This window comes from Macaca nemestrina, chromosome 8 (genome assembly GCF_043159975.1).
Source record: "Macaca nemestrina isolate mMacNem1 chromosome 8, mMacNem.hap1, whole genome shotgun sequence".
Taxonomy (NCBI): domain Eukaryota; kingdom Metazoa; phylum Chordata; class Mammalia; order Primates; family Cercopithecidae; genus Macaca; species Macaca nemestrina.
In genome coordinates this window covers 112,178,673-112,195,506 of record NC_092132.1, presented here as the reverse complement: position 1 = coordinate 112,195,506, position 16,834 = coordinate 112,178,673, and the positions used below count along the sequence as shown (strand labels likewise).

The following is a 16,834-nucleotide window of genomic DNA, read 5'->3' as shown; positions in this document are numbered from 1 at the left end:
ATACTTCAGCATGCGTCTCCTAAAATCAAGGCCATTTCTGCATAACCAAGGTACACTAACTTTAGGATTTTTTTATTTTTTAGAAGGAGTCTCACCCTGTCACTCAGGTTGGAGTGCAATGGCACAATCTTGGCTCACTGCAACGTCCACCTCCTGGGTTCAAGTGATTCTCCTGCTTCAGCCTCCCCAGTAGCTGGGATGACAGGCACCCACCACCATGCCCAGCTAATTTTCTGTATTTTTACTAGAGATGGAGTTTCACCATATTGGCTAGGCTGGTGTGGAACTCCTGACCTCAAGTGATCCGCCCCCCCTCGACCTCCCAGAATGCTAGGATTACAGGCGTGAGCCACTGCACCCAGGGCCCCCTCAGAAAATTTTACATTGTTGCAATGATAATCTACTCTCTATTCAAATTTCCCCGATTGTCCCAATAACTCCTCAGTAGCTGGTTTTGTTTGTTTGGTTTTTATTCAGGGTCTAATTTAGGATCACACATTGCTTTTAGTGTCACGTGTTTGGCTTCCTTTAATCTAGAGCAGTTCATTAGCCTTTTTCTTAATCTTTCAAGAAACTGACATTTTTGAAGACTGGCAGTTGTCTTGCAGGTCTCTCAGTTTGGATTTGCCTGATTGTTTCGTCGTGAAGAGAGGCAAATTACACACTTTTACTAGAATATTATCTCTGTGTCCCTCTCTGTGCCTCACACCGGGGGCATATGTCAGTCCCTACCATCCCCCGTTTGATCAATCTCTCTGATGTGAAGGTAGCCTTTTCTCTTTAGTGAGTAATCTGTGGGGGTGATACTTTGAAACCATATGAACATCCTCAACCGTCCATTGATCATTTCAGCCTGAATCAATTATTATTATGGTGGTTCCAAGATGATGATTTTCTGTATCTATCATCTATTCTACCTTTATTAGTTGGACTTCTCCTCTACGGAAGAGCTTTTTCTCCTCCACATCCTCTCCCCTTGGAATTATCATCTCTCTAGGGGTTCAACATATTGCCTAGGCTTGTCTCAAACTCCATAATAATAATTGAACCACCATAATAATAATTGATTCAGGCTGAAATGATCAATGGACCGTTGAGGATGTTCATATGGTTTCAAAGTATCACTCCCATAGATTACTCACTAAAGAGAAAAGGCTACCTTCACATCAGAGAGATTGATCACTACTTGTAGGATCTTGAATCAATCACTTACTCCCTTGGGACCTATGTATTCTCATCCTTAAGAGATGACCTAAGAGTGACACTCTTGAAGCCTGGTCAGTCTGAAATGAAATTCCCATAAGGGGCTGGGGTGGGCTCAGGCCTGTGATCCCCGCACTCTGCGAGGCGCAGGAGGGCGGATCACTTATGCCGTGGACTTCAAGACCAGCCTGGGAAACAGGGAGATTCCTGTCTTTACAAAAAAAAAAAAAAAAGTAAACTAGCCGGAAGTAGTGGCGCTCGCCTGTGGACCCTCCTACTCAGGAGGCTGAGGCAGGAGAATGGCTTGAGCCCAGGAGGTCGAGGCGCCAGTGAGCCAAGATCGTGCCACTACACTCCGGCCTGCGTCATGCCTCAACCAGGGATCCGGCACACCGCCGCCTTTTCGCGGCCGCGCCCATGGCAACAGTAACTAGCAACCTCGCGCATTCTCGCGAGATTGAGTACCCTCGCGGGCACAGGTGCGGTCCCCGGCCTCTTGCGCCTCCAGTTAACCCCACTGTGCACACCGAACCCTCCTGCGCATGCGCGCCGCGGAGCCGGACAGTTGGTGGTGCTGGCTCTGCCCGGCTGTTCGTCTCCGCGCCTTGCTCCGTAGCGCGCGACCGTGGCTCAACACGCCGGCGCACTGGCGCTCTGGTGGAGGCGCGGCGCGCAGGCGCAGCTGGGGGTGCGAGGCCGCGCAGGCGCGGACGGCGTTGATTTGAAGACCTTCAGCGTTGCCCGGGCAGAGCGGAGACAGGCCCTCGGGGTGGAGGTGAGGAGAACCGAGGCCGCGTGGGCTCCAGGCCCGGAGAGCGGTGGGCCACGGCCGAGCAGAGTGCCAGGCGGGAGGCGGCCCTAACGGAGGCTCTGTGGGCAGAGAGCAGGCTACTGGGGCGCGGGCCGGGCGGGGCGCGGCGGACCGGGGCCGCTGGCTCCCGCCGGGACCCACCCCGGGCCACCTCAGGCGATGAAGCCGCAGCACGGCGGGGCAAGTGGCCTCCGGGCGCGGGCCGCGACCTCCCCCGCCGGCGTGTGGACCGCACTGTCCTCCCAGGGGTCAGCTAGAAAGGAGATCGGTTCTAGGGAAGTTGAATCCTCGAACCCCACACCCGTCCCCCTCCCGCCCCTGCCTTCCGGAATTGCTGTGGAGCATCAGGCCAGTCCTCCTCTCCTTACGGCCGACGGAGGGTGCCCTGCGTGCAATTCAAAACGGAGAAGCGAGGAACGAAACGGGCTCTGTACTGGCTGTCAAGTTAGTGGCTTTGTAAACCAGTAGTACCCGGCTAACGCCTCTCCCCGTCTGCGTCTCCTGCAGCCTCTGTGCAGTGTGCACATCTATGGGCAGGTGCATTCTGTAGAGCTGGTGGAGACGTGTGGTTGTAGCTTTACTCTCGAGGAACATGAAGTTTCTGTTCTCGATTTTTGCTTGATCATACTAGCAGTGCATTTCCCATCAGAGTCATAGGCCGGAAAAAGTCAGCTTGAACTAGGCAGAATTGAGGTCAGTTAGTAAACTAAACCAGCTACGTGACTTTTGCATAGTATCTGGTACTGGTTTTGAAAAACAATAATATGCTGAAATATTTTAAATAGTCCCTAGACGTATATATGGTGCTTCTAAACACTTAAGTGTATCTTTTCTCGGCAGTATGAAAAACCAGACTGTAAAGCTTTAACATTTCTATTTCAATATATACTGCCTGCATTTCTATACTTACCTCCCAAATTACAGACTTCTGGCAAAATTTCAACAAATATCAACATCCGTTGTAATCATAAAGAGTAATATCAAATTGCAATTGGGATAATATAAAAAGGCTAGAATTGATCACTTTAGTACAAAGGATTGAATTGTAAAATAATCGTTCCGTAAGTGAATTATGAAACCTTGTAGCTTAGAGCAAAGTTTTACTATGGAATGAGTCAGTATATTTATAGTACCCTTTGCTCTTTCATTTTTTTTCCTTTTTAGTTTTTTATACTAGTCTCTTTATATCATAGTGTCTGTCATATTTGATAGGTTTATGTTAAGGAACAAAATTTAAATGCATTCCCATTTAAGTGCATCATATCTATATGTTTGGTATGATGGGGTAGGCAGAAGCTTAGCAGGAGTCTAGATTAAGAGCTGGGCTATATATAAATAAATACGAGCTTAAATATGTAGATCATTCAGGCATAGCAATTGCAAGGGCTAGCTGATACTCTGGATTTTTCTGACTATGGGCTAATGGCACTGCTAGAGGTGGCTCTGTAACTGCTTAGACATAGCTTTTGAGTCTGCTAGAGGAATACAGAAGAACCTGCTGCAGGAAGATTTCCCATGATACAAAGAGGGCAAAGGAATGAGATATTCAGCAGTGTTGATAGCTCTCAGAATTTGATGTGAGGGTCATATTACCAGTAGCAAAGCTGGGCAAATTTTTAGTAGGCAAGATGAAAACCCAAGGCACCTGAGATTTTTGAAGGCTTTAACTTCAGAGTTTACTACACTTTTGGTAAGCAGGTTGCTGCAGGTAGAATCTATCATATTTCTGGTTAATGGGGTAAAATTATGGCACTTTTAAGAGCTTTGAGAGAAAATATATTCTAGATGAATACACTTCAATTCATATGGTAAATTCTTATTTTAAGAACTGAATTTCAGAGGAGAAAAATGTTAACCCTGAGGATTTTGATTGCATCTTTTAACAGTTTCTTCAAAAATTTCCATTGTTGTCTTATACAGGTCTTTGGTTTCATAAGAGCCTGAGAGAGATTTTTCTAAGGTAAATTTTGCATATATTTTTAAAAGAAGTCCAGTTTAACATAGCATCTTTATCATCCTGTAAGAACTTACTTTTCTTTGAAATGCAATCAGAAAGATGACCTCTGAATCTCACGGGAAAACTGTTTTATTCTCAGTATTCTGGAAAGCTCTATTTTTTAAGGAGCAGATTGCCATCTCATACCTTTGATTGCGTTAAAGCATCAATGATACAAAGGAAGAGAACACTGTATACTTCTTCTCATAGGATGAAACAGCAGAACTGTGGGTGAATAAATACTAAATGGTTATTTTTATTCCTTTGCCCTGTTTTTCTTTATAAGATATGTGTAACACACCAACTTACTGTGACCTAGGAAAGGCTGCTAAGGATGTCTTCAACAAAGGATATGGTAAGTATGCTATTGTAACTTTACAATTTGGGGTAAAAGTTAGTGTTGAATGCCTACTGTGTGTAAATACTGTGCTAGTAAAATAAGGGTAAGTCAGCATTAATCCACTTCACAAGATTTAAGGGGATAACTATTAACAGGCTATTAGACCTCATTCTTTAGAGGTAGAACCCCTTTCAAGCGTTAAAAGCAATTATATACATATACAGATGGATATATATGTCCATATTTAATGTTACCTGTAATGTAGAATAATATATATAACATTTATGTCTTCTTTGTCTAGCCCTGGGGACAATTAAAGTAGGGGTAATACTTTTCCTCCCTCCAAACAATGGCGTTGTTTTTATGAAAGTGACAACATAACTTTTGACTTACTTGAAGTAATGTGTATTGTGATCCTAAATATTATTTTTTAGGTTTTAAAATTTAACCTAAATTTTTGTGCTGTACATATTTGATTTTTTCTTATTAACTAGTAATGTTAGCTGTATATTTTGAGCAATATATACAGCAGCACACTATTTTCAGCAATTTTGATTCTTGGAATAGTGCATATTCCTTTCATTTATTTTTTTCTTTAACTTACATTTTAAAAGTATATCTTTATTCATTTTAAGGGCTTGAAAATTATACTGAATTTATTTGTTTATAATTCAGTTTCTTGAGGAACTCTCACCTAATGAAATTTTTCATATGAATGCATTTTTCATATGAAAGGTACTATAGGCTATTTCATAATTTCTGAGTTGCAAAAACTGTAGTGAATGTCACATTTTGTACATTACTGTGTTTTTGTGTGTGCGTGTATAGGCTTTGGCATGGTCAAGATAGACCTGAAAACCAAGTCTTGTAGTGGAGTGGTGAGTATCTAATATATTTTTAATGGATGTAACATAATTAACTTAAAGGAATCTGTGTAAAATCATGACAGTCTAGTTACTTGAACCAGCACCATGCTGTCTTACCCACAGCTTTGTCCTCTCAGATTCCAAACAGCATTCTTAGCCAATTAAAATAACCAAGTTGAATTCTTGAAGAGACCTTTCGTGTTTCTCAGAGTATACTACAGCTTTCACTCAGAAAATGTAGAATATATATTTTTTGACATGGGTCAAGAAATGTCAAAAAATATATACTTTCATGAATATGTATATGGGCACCAAAAACCTTACTTCTATGATAATGGATTCATGGAAATTTTATTAAGCTTTTACAAAAACAAATTAACTTTACTTTGCCCCTTTATGATTAGTAGAAACAAAATATATAAAATGTATTTCTGCATGTATGCATGTACATTATTCTATAGTTTTAAACTTATGTTTATAAAGTATTTTTTATTGGAAGTAAAGACTATAGTAAAGGCTATGTTGGCATATTTTCAAAGTATCATTAACAATAGCTTTTGACTGGGCATGGTGGCTCACACCTGGAATCCCAGCACTTTGGGAGGCCAAGGTGGGCGGGTCACGAGATTAGGAGTTCGAGACCAGCCTGGCCAACATAGCAAAACCCCGTCTCTACTAAAAATACAAAAATTAGCTGGGTGTGGTGGTACGCGCATAGTCCCAGCTACTCGGGAGGCTGAGGCGGGAGAATCGTTTGAACCTAGGAGGCGGAGGTTGCAGTGAGCCGAGACCAAGCCATTGTACTCCAGCCTGGGTGACAGAGTGAGACTTCGTCTTAAAAAAAAAAAAAAAAAAAAAAGGGGCCGGGCATGGTGGGCGAATCACGAGGTCAGGAGATCGAGACCATCCTGCCTAACATGGTGAAATGCTGTCTCTACTAAAAATACAAAAAATTAGCCAGACGTAGTGGTGGGCACCTATAGTCCCGACTACTTGGGAGGCTGAGGCAGGAGAATGGCGTGAACCCGGGAGATGGAGCTTGCAGTGAGCAGAGATCGCGCCACTGCACTCCAGCCTGGGCGACAACGCAAAACTCCGTCTCCAAAACAAACAAACAAATTGGTTTTATTCAGTAAATTTCAGCTAGTAGGTTAAGTTTTGATTCATCTTACTCTGATTTCTTCTCATTGGCTGCATTGTTTTTGGTATTTATCCATTCAAACCCATGCAGATTTTATTTCTGGATGTATAATTAGAAGGACAAAGGCATGTGGAATTCTAATGATACTGCATATAATTATGGTTCGTGACCATCATTCTTTCCCTGGGTTTCTCTAGAGTAAATAAATATATATGCACCTACCTTACTAAGATGGGCACGCTGTGTATATAGTTCTGTTAAAATAGAAGAATCATACTCACTTTGTGTAGGTTCCAGAATTTGCTCGTTAGGTTTGTGTTGCAAAAATTATCAACTAAAATTTTATCTCCCTTTCATGCTGCTGTTGTGTGGTAATATTCATTCAGATGGTAAGAAAAAAAAGCTTATTTGTATGCTTGTTTTTATGGCTGCTTTTGGTTTCTGGTATTGATTTAGGATAAATTTCAATCATTGTTCCAAATTTCTTAGATTGTGTCTTGATATTTTTCTCATATGCCATCTACTTCACAGTAACATTTTTGTTTGTTTTGTTGCTTACTAAGCATTTAATGTAGAGCTATATGCATGTTATATGCATGTTACAAATGTGTTTTGCACTTGTTTGAACAAATTATAAAATTGGCCACAAACTGAATTGTGAATCATGAGCCTGGAACTCAACTTAGAACAATTCTAGCCTTTGTTTTTGAGATTTGTACCTGTGGCATTTTAGATTTGTGACAGACCTTCAAACTAAGAATTGATGCTGACAAGGGAGAAATGTAGACTACCCCTCTACCTTAATTTTGTCCATAAGGTTTTTCTAACACCAAAATTAAGATTTGCATTTGTTATACTTGTCAAGTTTGTGAAAAGTAAATGTAAAAAATAAAACACTAGATAGTTGGATCTACTAAAAGAAAAATGATTGTCACATTAAAATAATTATGTGAACAGGTAAACATGATTAACACGTTATCATTTTCTTACTAAGGCCTTCCCCTAAATGTGCAGCATGATACTGTCTTTGAAACCATTCTGTGTGGCGTTGATAAACAGATCATAGCTTCCCAGTTGTCTCATCTGCCTGTAGAACTAGAGGTAGGGGGCAGGGTATTTGTTAAGGAGAGGATTCATGTTGCAGGCAGTGAAAAAGACTGGTCAGGGTTGGCAGCATCTCATTACTGTTGGCAGGATTTCAGAAATGCTCCCTAAAACAGGACCAATCAGAATGTTTTTTCTTGACAGTTCATAGATTGTCAGTGACAGGTGCTGACTGCTTTCTGCAGAAGGAGGTCTATTTCTAATTGCTTATTGTCATATGACTTAAAGGACCCTGAACTAGGGCAAAGGATGTATTTTAAATCATTCATAGTAACTGTTTGATAGAAGGCACTCTTAAAGGTAGACAGGATATAAAGGGGGAAAGAAGGATAAATTATAGCATTCCACTTTATTTTGAAAAATGGGTAGTACTTTCAAATATTGAAATTGTCTAAGCAGAAGTTTTGCGGTTTTGCACACAAAAGCGTTAAAGTTTTCACAGCAGTGTGACTGTACTTAATGCCACTTCACTGTACACTTAAAACATTATTAAAATGGTAAAATTTATGTTAAATGTATTTACCACAATAAAATAATACATATTTTTTTAAAGGAAGTAGTAAAGTGTTGACCCTATTAAAAAGGAAGAGGGCAGTATTTTGGAATTTTTAAGGACCTTGAAATTAACTGATAGTTTGAAACATATAGCAGAGAACCGATAATCTTTTTTTAGGTCATGAAAGTAAAATGTTTAAGATGCAATATTTTTGGTCTTTTTAGTAAAGGCATTTGTTTTCAGTAAAGATACCTCTTTTTTAAAGGAGAGAATTTAGGATTTCCATTTAGTAAGAGAGTATATGGAAAAAGAAATATCAGTAAGAGAAGTAGAATAATGGAAAGATCTGAAACTGGTATTGAGACAGGTCTCACTCTGTTTCCCAGGCTAGGGTGAAGTGGCATGATCTCGGCTCACTGCAACCTCTGCCTCCTGGACTCAGGCTGGGACTATAGTCGTGTGCCATCATGCCTGGCTAATTTTTTGTATCTTTTGTAGAGATGGGGTTTCGCCATGTTGCACAGGCTGATCTCGAGCTCCTGGACTCAAGGGATCCACTTGCCTTGGCCTCCTAACATGCTGGGATTACAGGCGTGAGCCACTGCGCCTGGCGGAACTGGTTAAAATATTTAGGGACTGGAAAAGCAAGGGGAAAGGAGGAAAGAAGTTTCTCTAGAATAGGGCTGTGGCAAACAGTAAATGGTATTATTTCTGATGCATTGAACACTGCCTTCCAAAGTGAGTATTTTCTATTTGATGAGCTAATTTTAAAGTAATTATTTTTTCTTGCTTACCAGGAATTTTCTACTTCTGGTCATGCTTACACTGATACAGGGAAAGCATCAGGCAACCTAGAAACCAAATATAAGGTCTGTAACTATGGACTTACCTTCACCCAAAAATGGAACACGGACAATACTCTAGGGACAGAAATCTCTTGGGAGAATAAGGTAAGAGAAAGCATTAGAAGTTATTCATAGGTTCAATTTATCTTGTAGACTGAATGATGAACATACCTCAAATATAATCAAAAGAGATCTTACAACCTATCTAGTAGCCATATTTTTTCTCTGCATGTGGCCTTTTTTGATGTCTTATGTTTCTAGAAAATAAGGCTTTGTTTGTGACTACTCTGATTATTACATTACATCTTTGTTCTGACTGGTTCTGTGTTACACAGCTGAGCTTCTCCTGGGTAGAACAAACTATTTGCGGAAATTTGGTTTAGTTTTGTAATTGTTGTAAAATTGGCTTGACAGAAAAATTCTTCTAAAATGTTCTCATGTTTTCAAGGAGAAAATCTATTAGATATTTGTCAAGTGCCTACTCTGTACAGGGCACTGTTTTTGATATAGATGCCATGTATAGATAATGTACATGCAAAACTGAGCAAAATGACTTAGCTTGCTTGTTAAATGTCAGGTTATCTCATTGCCACTCTTTCAAGAAGGTATCAAGATGATTTTGTTGTATGAGAATTCTGTTTGGTTTTGAACTGTATTTTATGTAACTTGTTAAAATAGGATTTGCCCCATTTTTTGGTGAGAGAACCATGATGAAGGCTGGGGTGAGGGGACAGGAGGATGGAGAGCTCACTTATTACATAATTTAATATTTTGCTTTCTTGAATGACTTCTTTTTTTTGTTAAAGAACTTAGAGGAGACTTTAGAATTGGTTTCTTCAGTTGGATAAATGATTGAAAATTACTAATTATTTATTTTAAATCTTTGTTTTTCAGTTGGCTGAAGGGTTGAAACTGACTCTTGATACCATATTTGTACCGAACACAGGGTAATTGTTCAAATCCTATTTCCTGAAATGTTTTTGGAGGCTGAAGGGGTAGAGAACTTTAGAATAAGAAGATGTAGTACAAAGTTCAGAGGCAGGAAGAACTTAGAAGGTTGCTATAAGGAATATTGGAGACCTTGTATATGTAGTACAGATAAAGGAAGATCCCTCCCCCCCAAGGCAGGATGAACAATTTGAAAACTGAATAGATGAACAAAAATGTATAAATCTATTTCAGAGAGACACATAGTAGAAAAAATTTAGGAGCTAGGAGAGTCTTGAGACCATAGATGAATCTTAAGCAATTCTGAAGTTTGATGGACGTGGTATTCTGCTGAAAAAGTTAATTCCTTTTGGCCGGGCGCGGTGGCTCACGCCTGTAATCCCAGCACTTTGGGAGGCCAAGACGGAAGGATCACGAGGTCAAGAGATCGAGACCATCCTGGCTATCAAGGTGAAACTAAATATCTACTAAAAAATACAAAAGCTTAGCCAGGAGTGGTGGTGGGCATCTGTAGTCCCAGCTACTCAGGAGGCTGAGGCAGGAGAATGGTGTGAACCCCGAGAGGTGGAGCTTGCGGTGAGCTGAGATCGCGCCACTATACTCCAGCCTGGGTGACAGAGCAAGACTCCATCTCAAAAAAAAAAAAAAGAAAAAAGAAAATTCCTTTTTTTTTTTTTCTCACCCTATCTTATGGCGCTGAAAAGTTAATTTCTTAAGAGGGTGATCTCCTGGCTCTCAAATGCTATAATGATTAGTTCTGCTGCCTACTTGATTTCTTAGCCTCTGTAAATCCCCCAACGTCTTGGCCTCAATTTCCTCATGTGAAAAAAGGGGGATTGTGTCATTTCCTATCTGCCTAATGTGGGTCTATGCTATCTGAAGGATGGAGGTGCTAGGTGAATGCAAAGTGACATTTGTCTCAGCCGTAACAACAGGTGTGTTCTTTCTGTCACACACCTCAGTTATCTTTCGGACAAATATTATTTTCTTTTTTCTTTTTTTTTGAGATGGAATCTTGCTGTGTCGCCCCAGCTGGAGTGCAGTGGCGCTGTCTCAGCTCACTGCAACCTCTGCCTCCTGGGTTCAAGCAATTCTCCTGCCTCAGCCTCCCAAGTAGCTGGGACTACAGGCACGCACCACCACACCCAGCTAATTTTTGTATTTTTAGTAGAGACGGAGTTTTACCATGTTGGCCAGGATGGTCTCGATCTCTTGACCTTGTGATCCACCCATCTCAGCCTCCCAGAGTGCTGGGAATACAGGTGTGAGCCACCGTGCCTGGCCTAATTTCATTTTTTTGATATCATCCTTCATAAAAGCACACTTCTCTCCATGATAGGTTAATAATGTGTATTGGGGATTAACTCTTTGTGGCATTTGGCATTTGGAAACATTTAAAGAGATTTGGCTTCTCATACGTCTGTATATGTACATCTTCAGATTATTAATTTGGCAGTGAAGTGTCTCATTCATTCTTGTTTTTTTTTTTTTTTTTTTGAGATGGAGTGTTGCTCTGTCACCAGGCTGGAGTACAGTGGCATGATCCTGGCTCACTGCAACCTCTGCCTTCCAGGTTCAAGCGGTTCTCCTGCCTCAGCCTCCTGAGTAACTGGCACTACAGGCGTGTGCCACCACACCCAGCTAATTTTTGTATTTTTAGTAGAGACGGGGTTTCACCATGTTGGCCAGAATGGTCTCAATCTGACCTCGTCATCTGCCCACCTCGACCTCCCAAAGTGCTGGGATTACAGATGGGAGCCACTGCGCCCAGCCTCTTACTCATTCTTGTACTTTTGTTCATGCCTTTACGAAATAAATCATGAAGTATGCTGTCATTTGAACTTATAATGAGTAACATATTTGTAGAACTAGGTCATTTGAAATGTTTTTAATATATATGTGGCATGTAGCAAAACAATATTTACACTGGAAGATGAGAGAGATGATCTTACTCCAAAAATTCTTAGACAATAGTAAAAACTCATGTTGTTTTCATCATTTTTGTTTGTTTGTTGGTTTGTTGCAGAAAGAAGAGTGGGAAATTGAAGGCTTCCTATAAACGGGATTGTTTTAGTGTTGGCAGTAATGTTGATATAGATTTTTCTGGACCAACCATCTATGGCTGGGCTGTGTTGGCCTTCGAAGGGTGGCTTGCTGGCTATCAGATGAGTTTTGACACAGCCAAATCCAAACTGTCACAGAATAATTTCGCCCTGGGTTACAAGGCTGCGGACTTCCAGCTGCACACACATGTGTGAGTGTTTATAATTTATTCCTTAGTGTCATTGCAGTTGCCCAAAAGATTGTTGCCATTAGCATACTGAGAGGTGATGGTGCTTAGATTTAGCATGTCTTGGTGAATATCCATCCTTGTGGTGCTATCCTCATAGCAAAACCTTGCCAGGAGGCTGGTGCATGTGGTGTGCAGGCTGTGCTGCTGGTGGTCACTGGCCCCTCAGCCTACACCCCAAACTTCAGGAAGCTCTAGTCTCTGTAGAAGAACCACTGGGATAGAGGGAGCCCAGAGCATGGCTTACCTCATGGTAAGATGACCCTTTGGAGATGTTACTGCTTCCTCTGCTCCCCTCTTATCTTGACAGTATGTGGAAGCAGGTCTGTTTGGGTCACCAACAACAACCACCAAATTGATTCGAGCATCCTGGGACATCCCAGTAATTCTGTGGAGGTTTCAGGTATTCTTGGTTGGAACCCAGGTACCGCTAATGCATTCAGAAGTAACAGGTGCTCTGAAAGAGTCCTGGGATTCAGCTATGTAGGCCGAACCATGTTGGCGGGATGAATCGGAACTTTTACATAGTATTTTATGTTGGGCCTACTGGACACTGCTCCTGTACCAGGAAGAAGAAGCAAAGGGCAAACTGTGTTTTTAAACTGTCGCAGATTCCTCTCTGCTAGATGCTCTAATTCACTTAATGATGGCTAAAACAAAGGCAAGCAGTGGTACAGACAGACAGTTACTGAAATTGATGAAACAGTATTACCAGGAAAACCGTGAAAACCCAAGGACTCATCTCTGGCATGCTTGGAAGCAATAACTAAGGTGGTTTGCTGGAGCAGTGCACCCTAGGTATTGTAGGAGGGTGCTTTGTAACTGTAGGATTGTGTTTCAAAGGAAATCCAGAATTGGTTTTATTCCTGTACCTCTACCTTTTTTTTTTTTTTGCAGAATCTTTATTGAACTCTACTTTGAAGTTTCTAAGTTCTATGAACTTCTCAGAGACCTATAGATTATACTTACCTGAGGTGTCTGCCTTTGTGCTTAATTGAATTGTCTTAAGAAACTCACATCATGTGGAGGAGCCAAGTAAATGGATCAAGTGTTACGTTTTAATTAAGCAGTCATTACTGGCATAGCTGGATTTAGTTCTGTGTTTTGTTTAGTAGTCATTTATGCTAGAAATTTGCTGAAATCTATAGTTACAAAATGGGATCCTTGTTTAGATAGTCTTAGAATTTGTTTTCATACCATAATAACAATGGTACAAACTAGATATTTATGACGTTTTCTTATCTATGAAAACAGGAACGACGGCACTGAGTTTGGAGGTTCTATCTACCAGAAGGTTAATGAGAAGATTGAAACATCCATAAACCTTGCTTGGACGGCTGGGAGTAACAACACCCGTTTTGGCATTGCTGCTAAGTACAAGCTGGATTGTAGAACTTCTCTCTCTGTAAGAATGTGCTGCCAGATTGGATCTGCTCTTATGTTTGTGTCTAACTTTTCAGTGAATGTTGTGATATGAGTGTAAGCCAGCTCATTGTGTAGTGAAAAGAATATAATATGGCCAGGCACAGTGGCGCATGCCTGTAATTCTAGCACTTTGGGAGGCCGAGGTGTGTGGATCACCTAAGCTCAGGGGTTCGAGACCAGCCTGGCCAACATGGTGAAACCCTATCTTTACTAAAAATACAAAAATTAGGTGGGCGTGGTAGGGGACACCTGTAGTCCCAGCTACTAGGGAGGCTGAGGCAGGAGAATTGCTTGAACCCGGCAGTTGCAAAGATTGCAGTGAGCCAAGATCACACCATTGCTCTCTAGCCTGGGTGACAGAGTGAGAGTCTATCTCAAAAAAAAAAAAAAAAAAAAATTATGCTTGAAGTCAGGACATAGGGGTTCTTCTGTGCCAAGCTCTTCCTGTATATTTGTTGTCTGACCTTCTCAAGTCATTTTATCACTTTGGCCTTAGAATTTTCTTATTTGGAAATTCATGAGATTAGATGACTATTTCTGTTGCTATAGTAACTCTTATTAAAAATAACACTGAGCTCTTAAATTTCATGTACTGTGCTAAAGGCTTTACGTATGTTATGTCATTTAACCCTCACAACCACTCCATGTGGCGAGTAGTGTTATCCTCATCCCTGTTATACTGATGAGAAAACTGAGCCTTAGAAAGGTCAGCTAACTTGCCCAAGGTCACGTAGTAACTGGCAGTGCCACAGTTTGAACCTAGATCTGTTTTTCTGTCACCCGAGTTCATGCTGTAACCACTGTGAGAGATTGTCAGCTGGTATCTCAGGGAATTCAGGGTGTTTGGTTGTGTAGTGTTTAAAAATTTTGCTGGAGGCCTTGAAGCATGCATTCTTAAGGTACGTCCCACCCATACAAGTCCTGCTGACTTAAAAGATCAGTAATTCTGGCCCGGCACGATGGCTCACGCCTGTAATTCCAGCACTTTGGGAGGCTGAGGCGGGGGATCACCTGAGGTCAGGAGTTTGAGACCAACCTGGCCAATATGGTGAAACCCCATCTCTACTAAAAATACAAAATTAGCTGGGCATGGGGATGCATGCCCGTAATCCCAGCTACTTGGGAGGCTGAGGCAGGAGAATGGCTTGGACCCGGGAGGCGGAGGTTGCAGTGAGCTGAGATCGTGCCATTGCACTCCAGCCTGGGTAATGAGAACGAAACTTCATCTCAAAAAAAAAAAAAAAAAATCAGTAATTCCAGATTGGCCCTAGGGTGCTTTTAGCGTTGGAAACCTGATGCACAAAGTGATAGTTGTATTGGACTGATCTGTAATTCACTGTTTTATGTTATTATTCTATCTCTTAATCTTAGGCTAAAGTAAATAATGCCAGCCTGATTGGACTGGGTTATACTCAGACCCTTCGACCAGGTAAGTAAAGGAATTAGTAACAGAGGGTCTGGGGTGGAAAGTGATAGAGGAAAAAAATGAAAATAACCTGCAGAACAACCTATAGTCACTGTAAGTTGATTCGGACCATTTTGTAACATTTGGTTGTTCAGACAGAAAACAAAACAGATCAAATACTTTTTCATTAAAAAAGTATGTATTTCTGACTATAATGTGGTCACTCTGGCCTTTTGAGTTTGGTTGATCACTCATTGCCCTTAACCCTGAACTTCAGAGAAAGTTTGCCATGATCATGCGTTCCTCATTACACATCAGATGGTTATAAATAACCGATTGAGTAATAGCTGTTTGCTTATAGCTCTTATACCCAGCTACAATCCACACCATTGATTCCATCTGTTGTTTTTAGAAAGTTCAGATCTAATTGTTACTTGTTACAAGTGATTGTGGTGTTTTCTTCTTCCTAGGAGTCAAATTGACTTTATCAGCTTTAATCGATGGGAAGAACTTCAGTGCAGGAGGTCACAAGGTTGGCTTGGGATTTGAACTGGAAGCTTAATGTGGTTTGAGGAAAGCATCAGATTTGTCCCTGGAAGTGAAGAGAAATGAACCCACTGTGTTTTGGCCTTAAAATTCTTCTGTGAAATTTCAAAAGTGTGAACTTTTTATTCTTCCAAAGAATTGTAATCCTCCCCACACTGAAGTCTAGGGGTTGCGAATCCCTCCTGAGGGAGGCGCTTGAAGGCATGCCTGGAAGTTGTCATGTTTGTGCCATGTTTCAGTTCAGTTCTGCAGTGTTATTAAATGTGTTCCTCAGCGACAGTGTAGTGTCATGTTAGAGGAGACGATCTGACCCTCCAGTTTGTACATCACGTCCTGCATGTCCCACACCATTTTTTCATGACCTTGTAATATATTGGTCTCTGTGCTATAGTGGAATCTTTGGTTTTGCATCAGAGTAAAATAAAATAAACCCATCACATTTGGAACATAACTGCTCATCTGACTTGCTGGTGGTGGTTTTCTTACCTTTGATGTGATTTGTTTTAAGAAGCACTTTCACAGGCGAGATTTGTGTCTAAAGTGTCGGGGCTGCCGCCAGTCCCTTTCACTTCACTGAGCCCTGCTCTGTCTGCTCTTGCTCTCACAGGGCAGGCTGAGGAAGGAAGCAGTGAACATGGTTGTGCTGGGGAGCGGCACATCTGTTGTGCTTGTGGTGTGATAGGGTCGCATCACCCCAGGAGTTGTGTGCAGCTGCTGAGAAAGTATGGGTGTGAGTGGGTGAAAAGATGGTTGAGGGAAGAGTGCATTTGGGGAAGCATGGGGAGGAGAGATGGGAGGAGGCCAGAGCTGGGTGGACACTTCTGGGGCTCCTCCTGGGCTGCAGAAACATCATTTTTTATTACTAGTATAGAAAAATGATAACCAAGGAATGAAGTACCAATTTAGAGAAGAAATGAGCAGACTATAATATCCTCAGGGATCACTGGTAAATCATCTTCCTAAAAGTAGAAGTCCTTTGAAAATCTTTTTTTTGAGTTTAAGAGCAGAGGTTTAATAGTTGAGAGAAAAGAGAAAAGCTCTTTTGCAGAGAGAGGGGTTCCTGAGTGGGTCTTCCGGTTTCGTGATGAAACGCATAGGGTTTTATAGGCTAGCTTGAGGAGGTGGTGTCTGACTTACATCGGGTCTGAGAGATTGATAGGACCAGGTGTGCTGTTAGCATGAAGAAGCTGGCCATCCCACCCTAATCTTTTATTATGCTGATGGGGTCTCTACCTGGCTAGTGCCATGTTGCCTGCCTTTTTACTGCACATGTGACAAAAGGGAAGAGGAAGCCTCCATGTTGAACATGCCTGGCCCGCCGATAGCCTTTTCCTACTGGCACAGCTGCTGGCATGTACCCATGCAAGCTTCCAGCTTGCTTAATCTATGTTTGCAGCTTGATTTTTTTTCAGGGTGCT

The 16,834-nt window shown here is 41.5% G+C and overlaps 1 protein-coding gene across 3 annotated transcripts; it reads left to right on the top strand.

Annotated features, from left to right (window-relative positions):
• The first annotated feature begins 1,836 nt into the window (after positions 1-1,836).
• On the top strand, positions 1,837-15,867 carry LOC105476522 (voltage dependent anion channel 3). Of its 3 annotated transcripts, none has more exons than XM_011732508.3 (10): positions 1,837-1,978; positions 3,935-3,974; positions 4,297-4,365; positions 5,179-5,228; positions 8,755-8,907; positions 9,697-9,749; positions 11,777-12,004; positions 13,295-13,445; positions 14,837-14,894; positions 15,341-15,867. In XM_011732508.3, the coding sequence occupies exons 3-10, from the start codon at positions 4,299-4,301 to the stop codon at positions 15,430-15,432; spliced, it is 852 nt and encodes a 283-aa protein (XP_011730810.1). In that variant the 5' UTR covers positions 1,837-1,978; positions 3,935-3,974; positions 4,297-4,298; the 3' UTR covers positions 15,433-15,867. The 3 variants fall into 3 exon arrangements, with proteins under 3 accessions (XP_011730810.1, XP_011730811.1, XP_070924428.1); XM_071068327.1 differs by lacking the exon at positions 1,837-1,978 and adding an exon at positions 2,317-2,458; XM_011732509.3 differs by lacking the exon at positions 3,935-3,974 and having other exon boundaries at positions 1,846-1,978.
• The last annotated feature ends 967 nt before the right edge of the window (positions 15,868-16,834 follow it).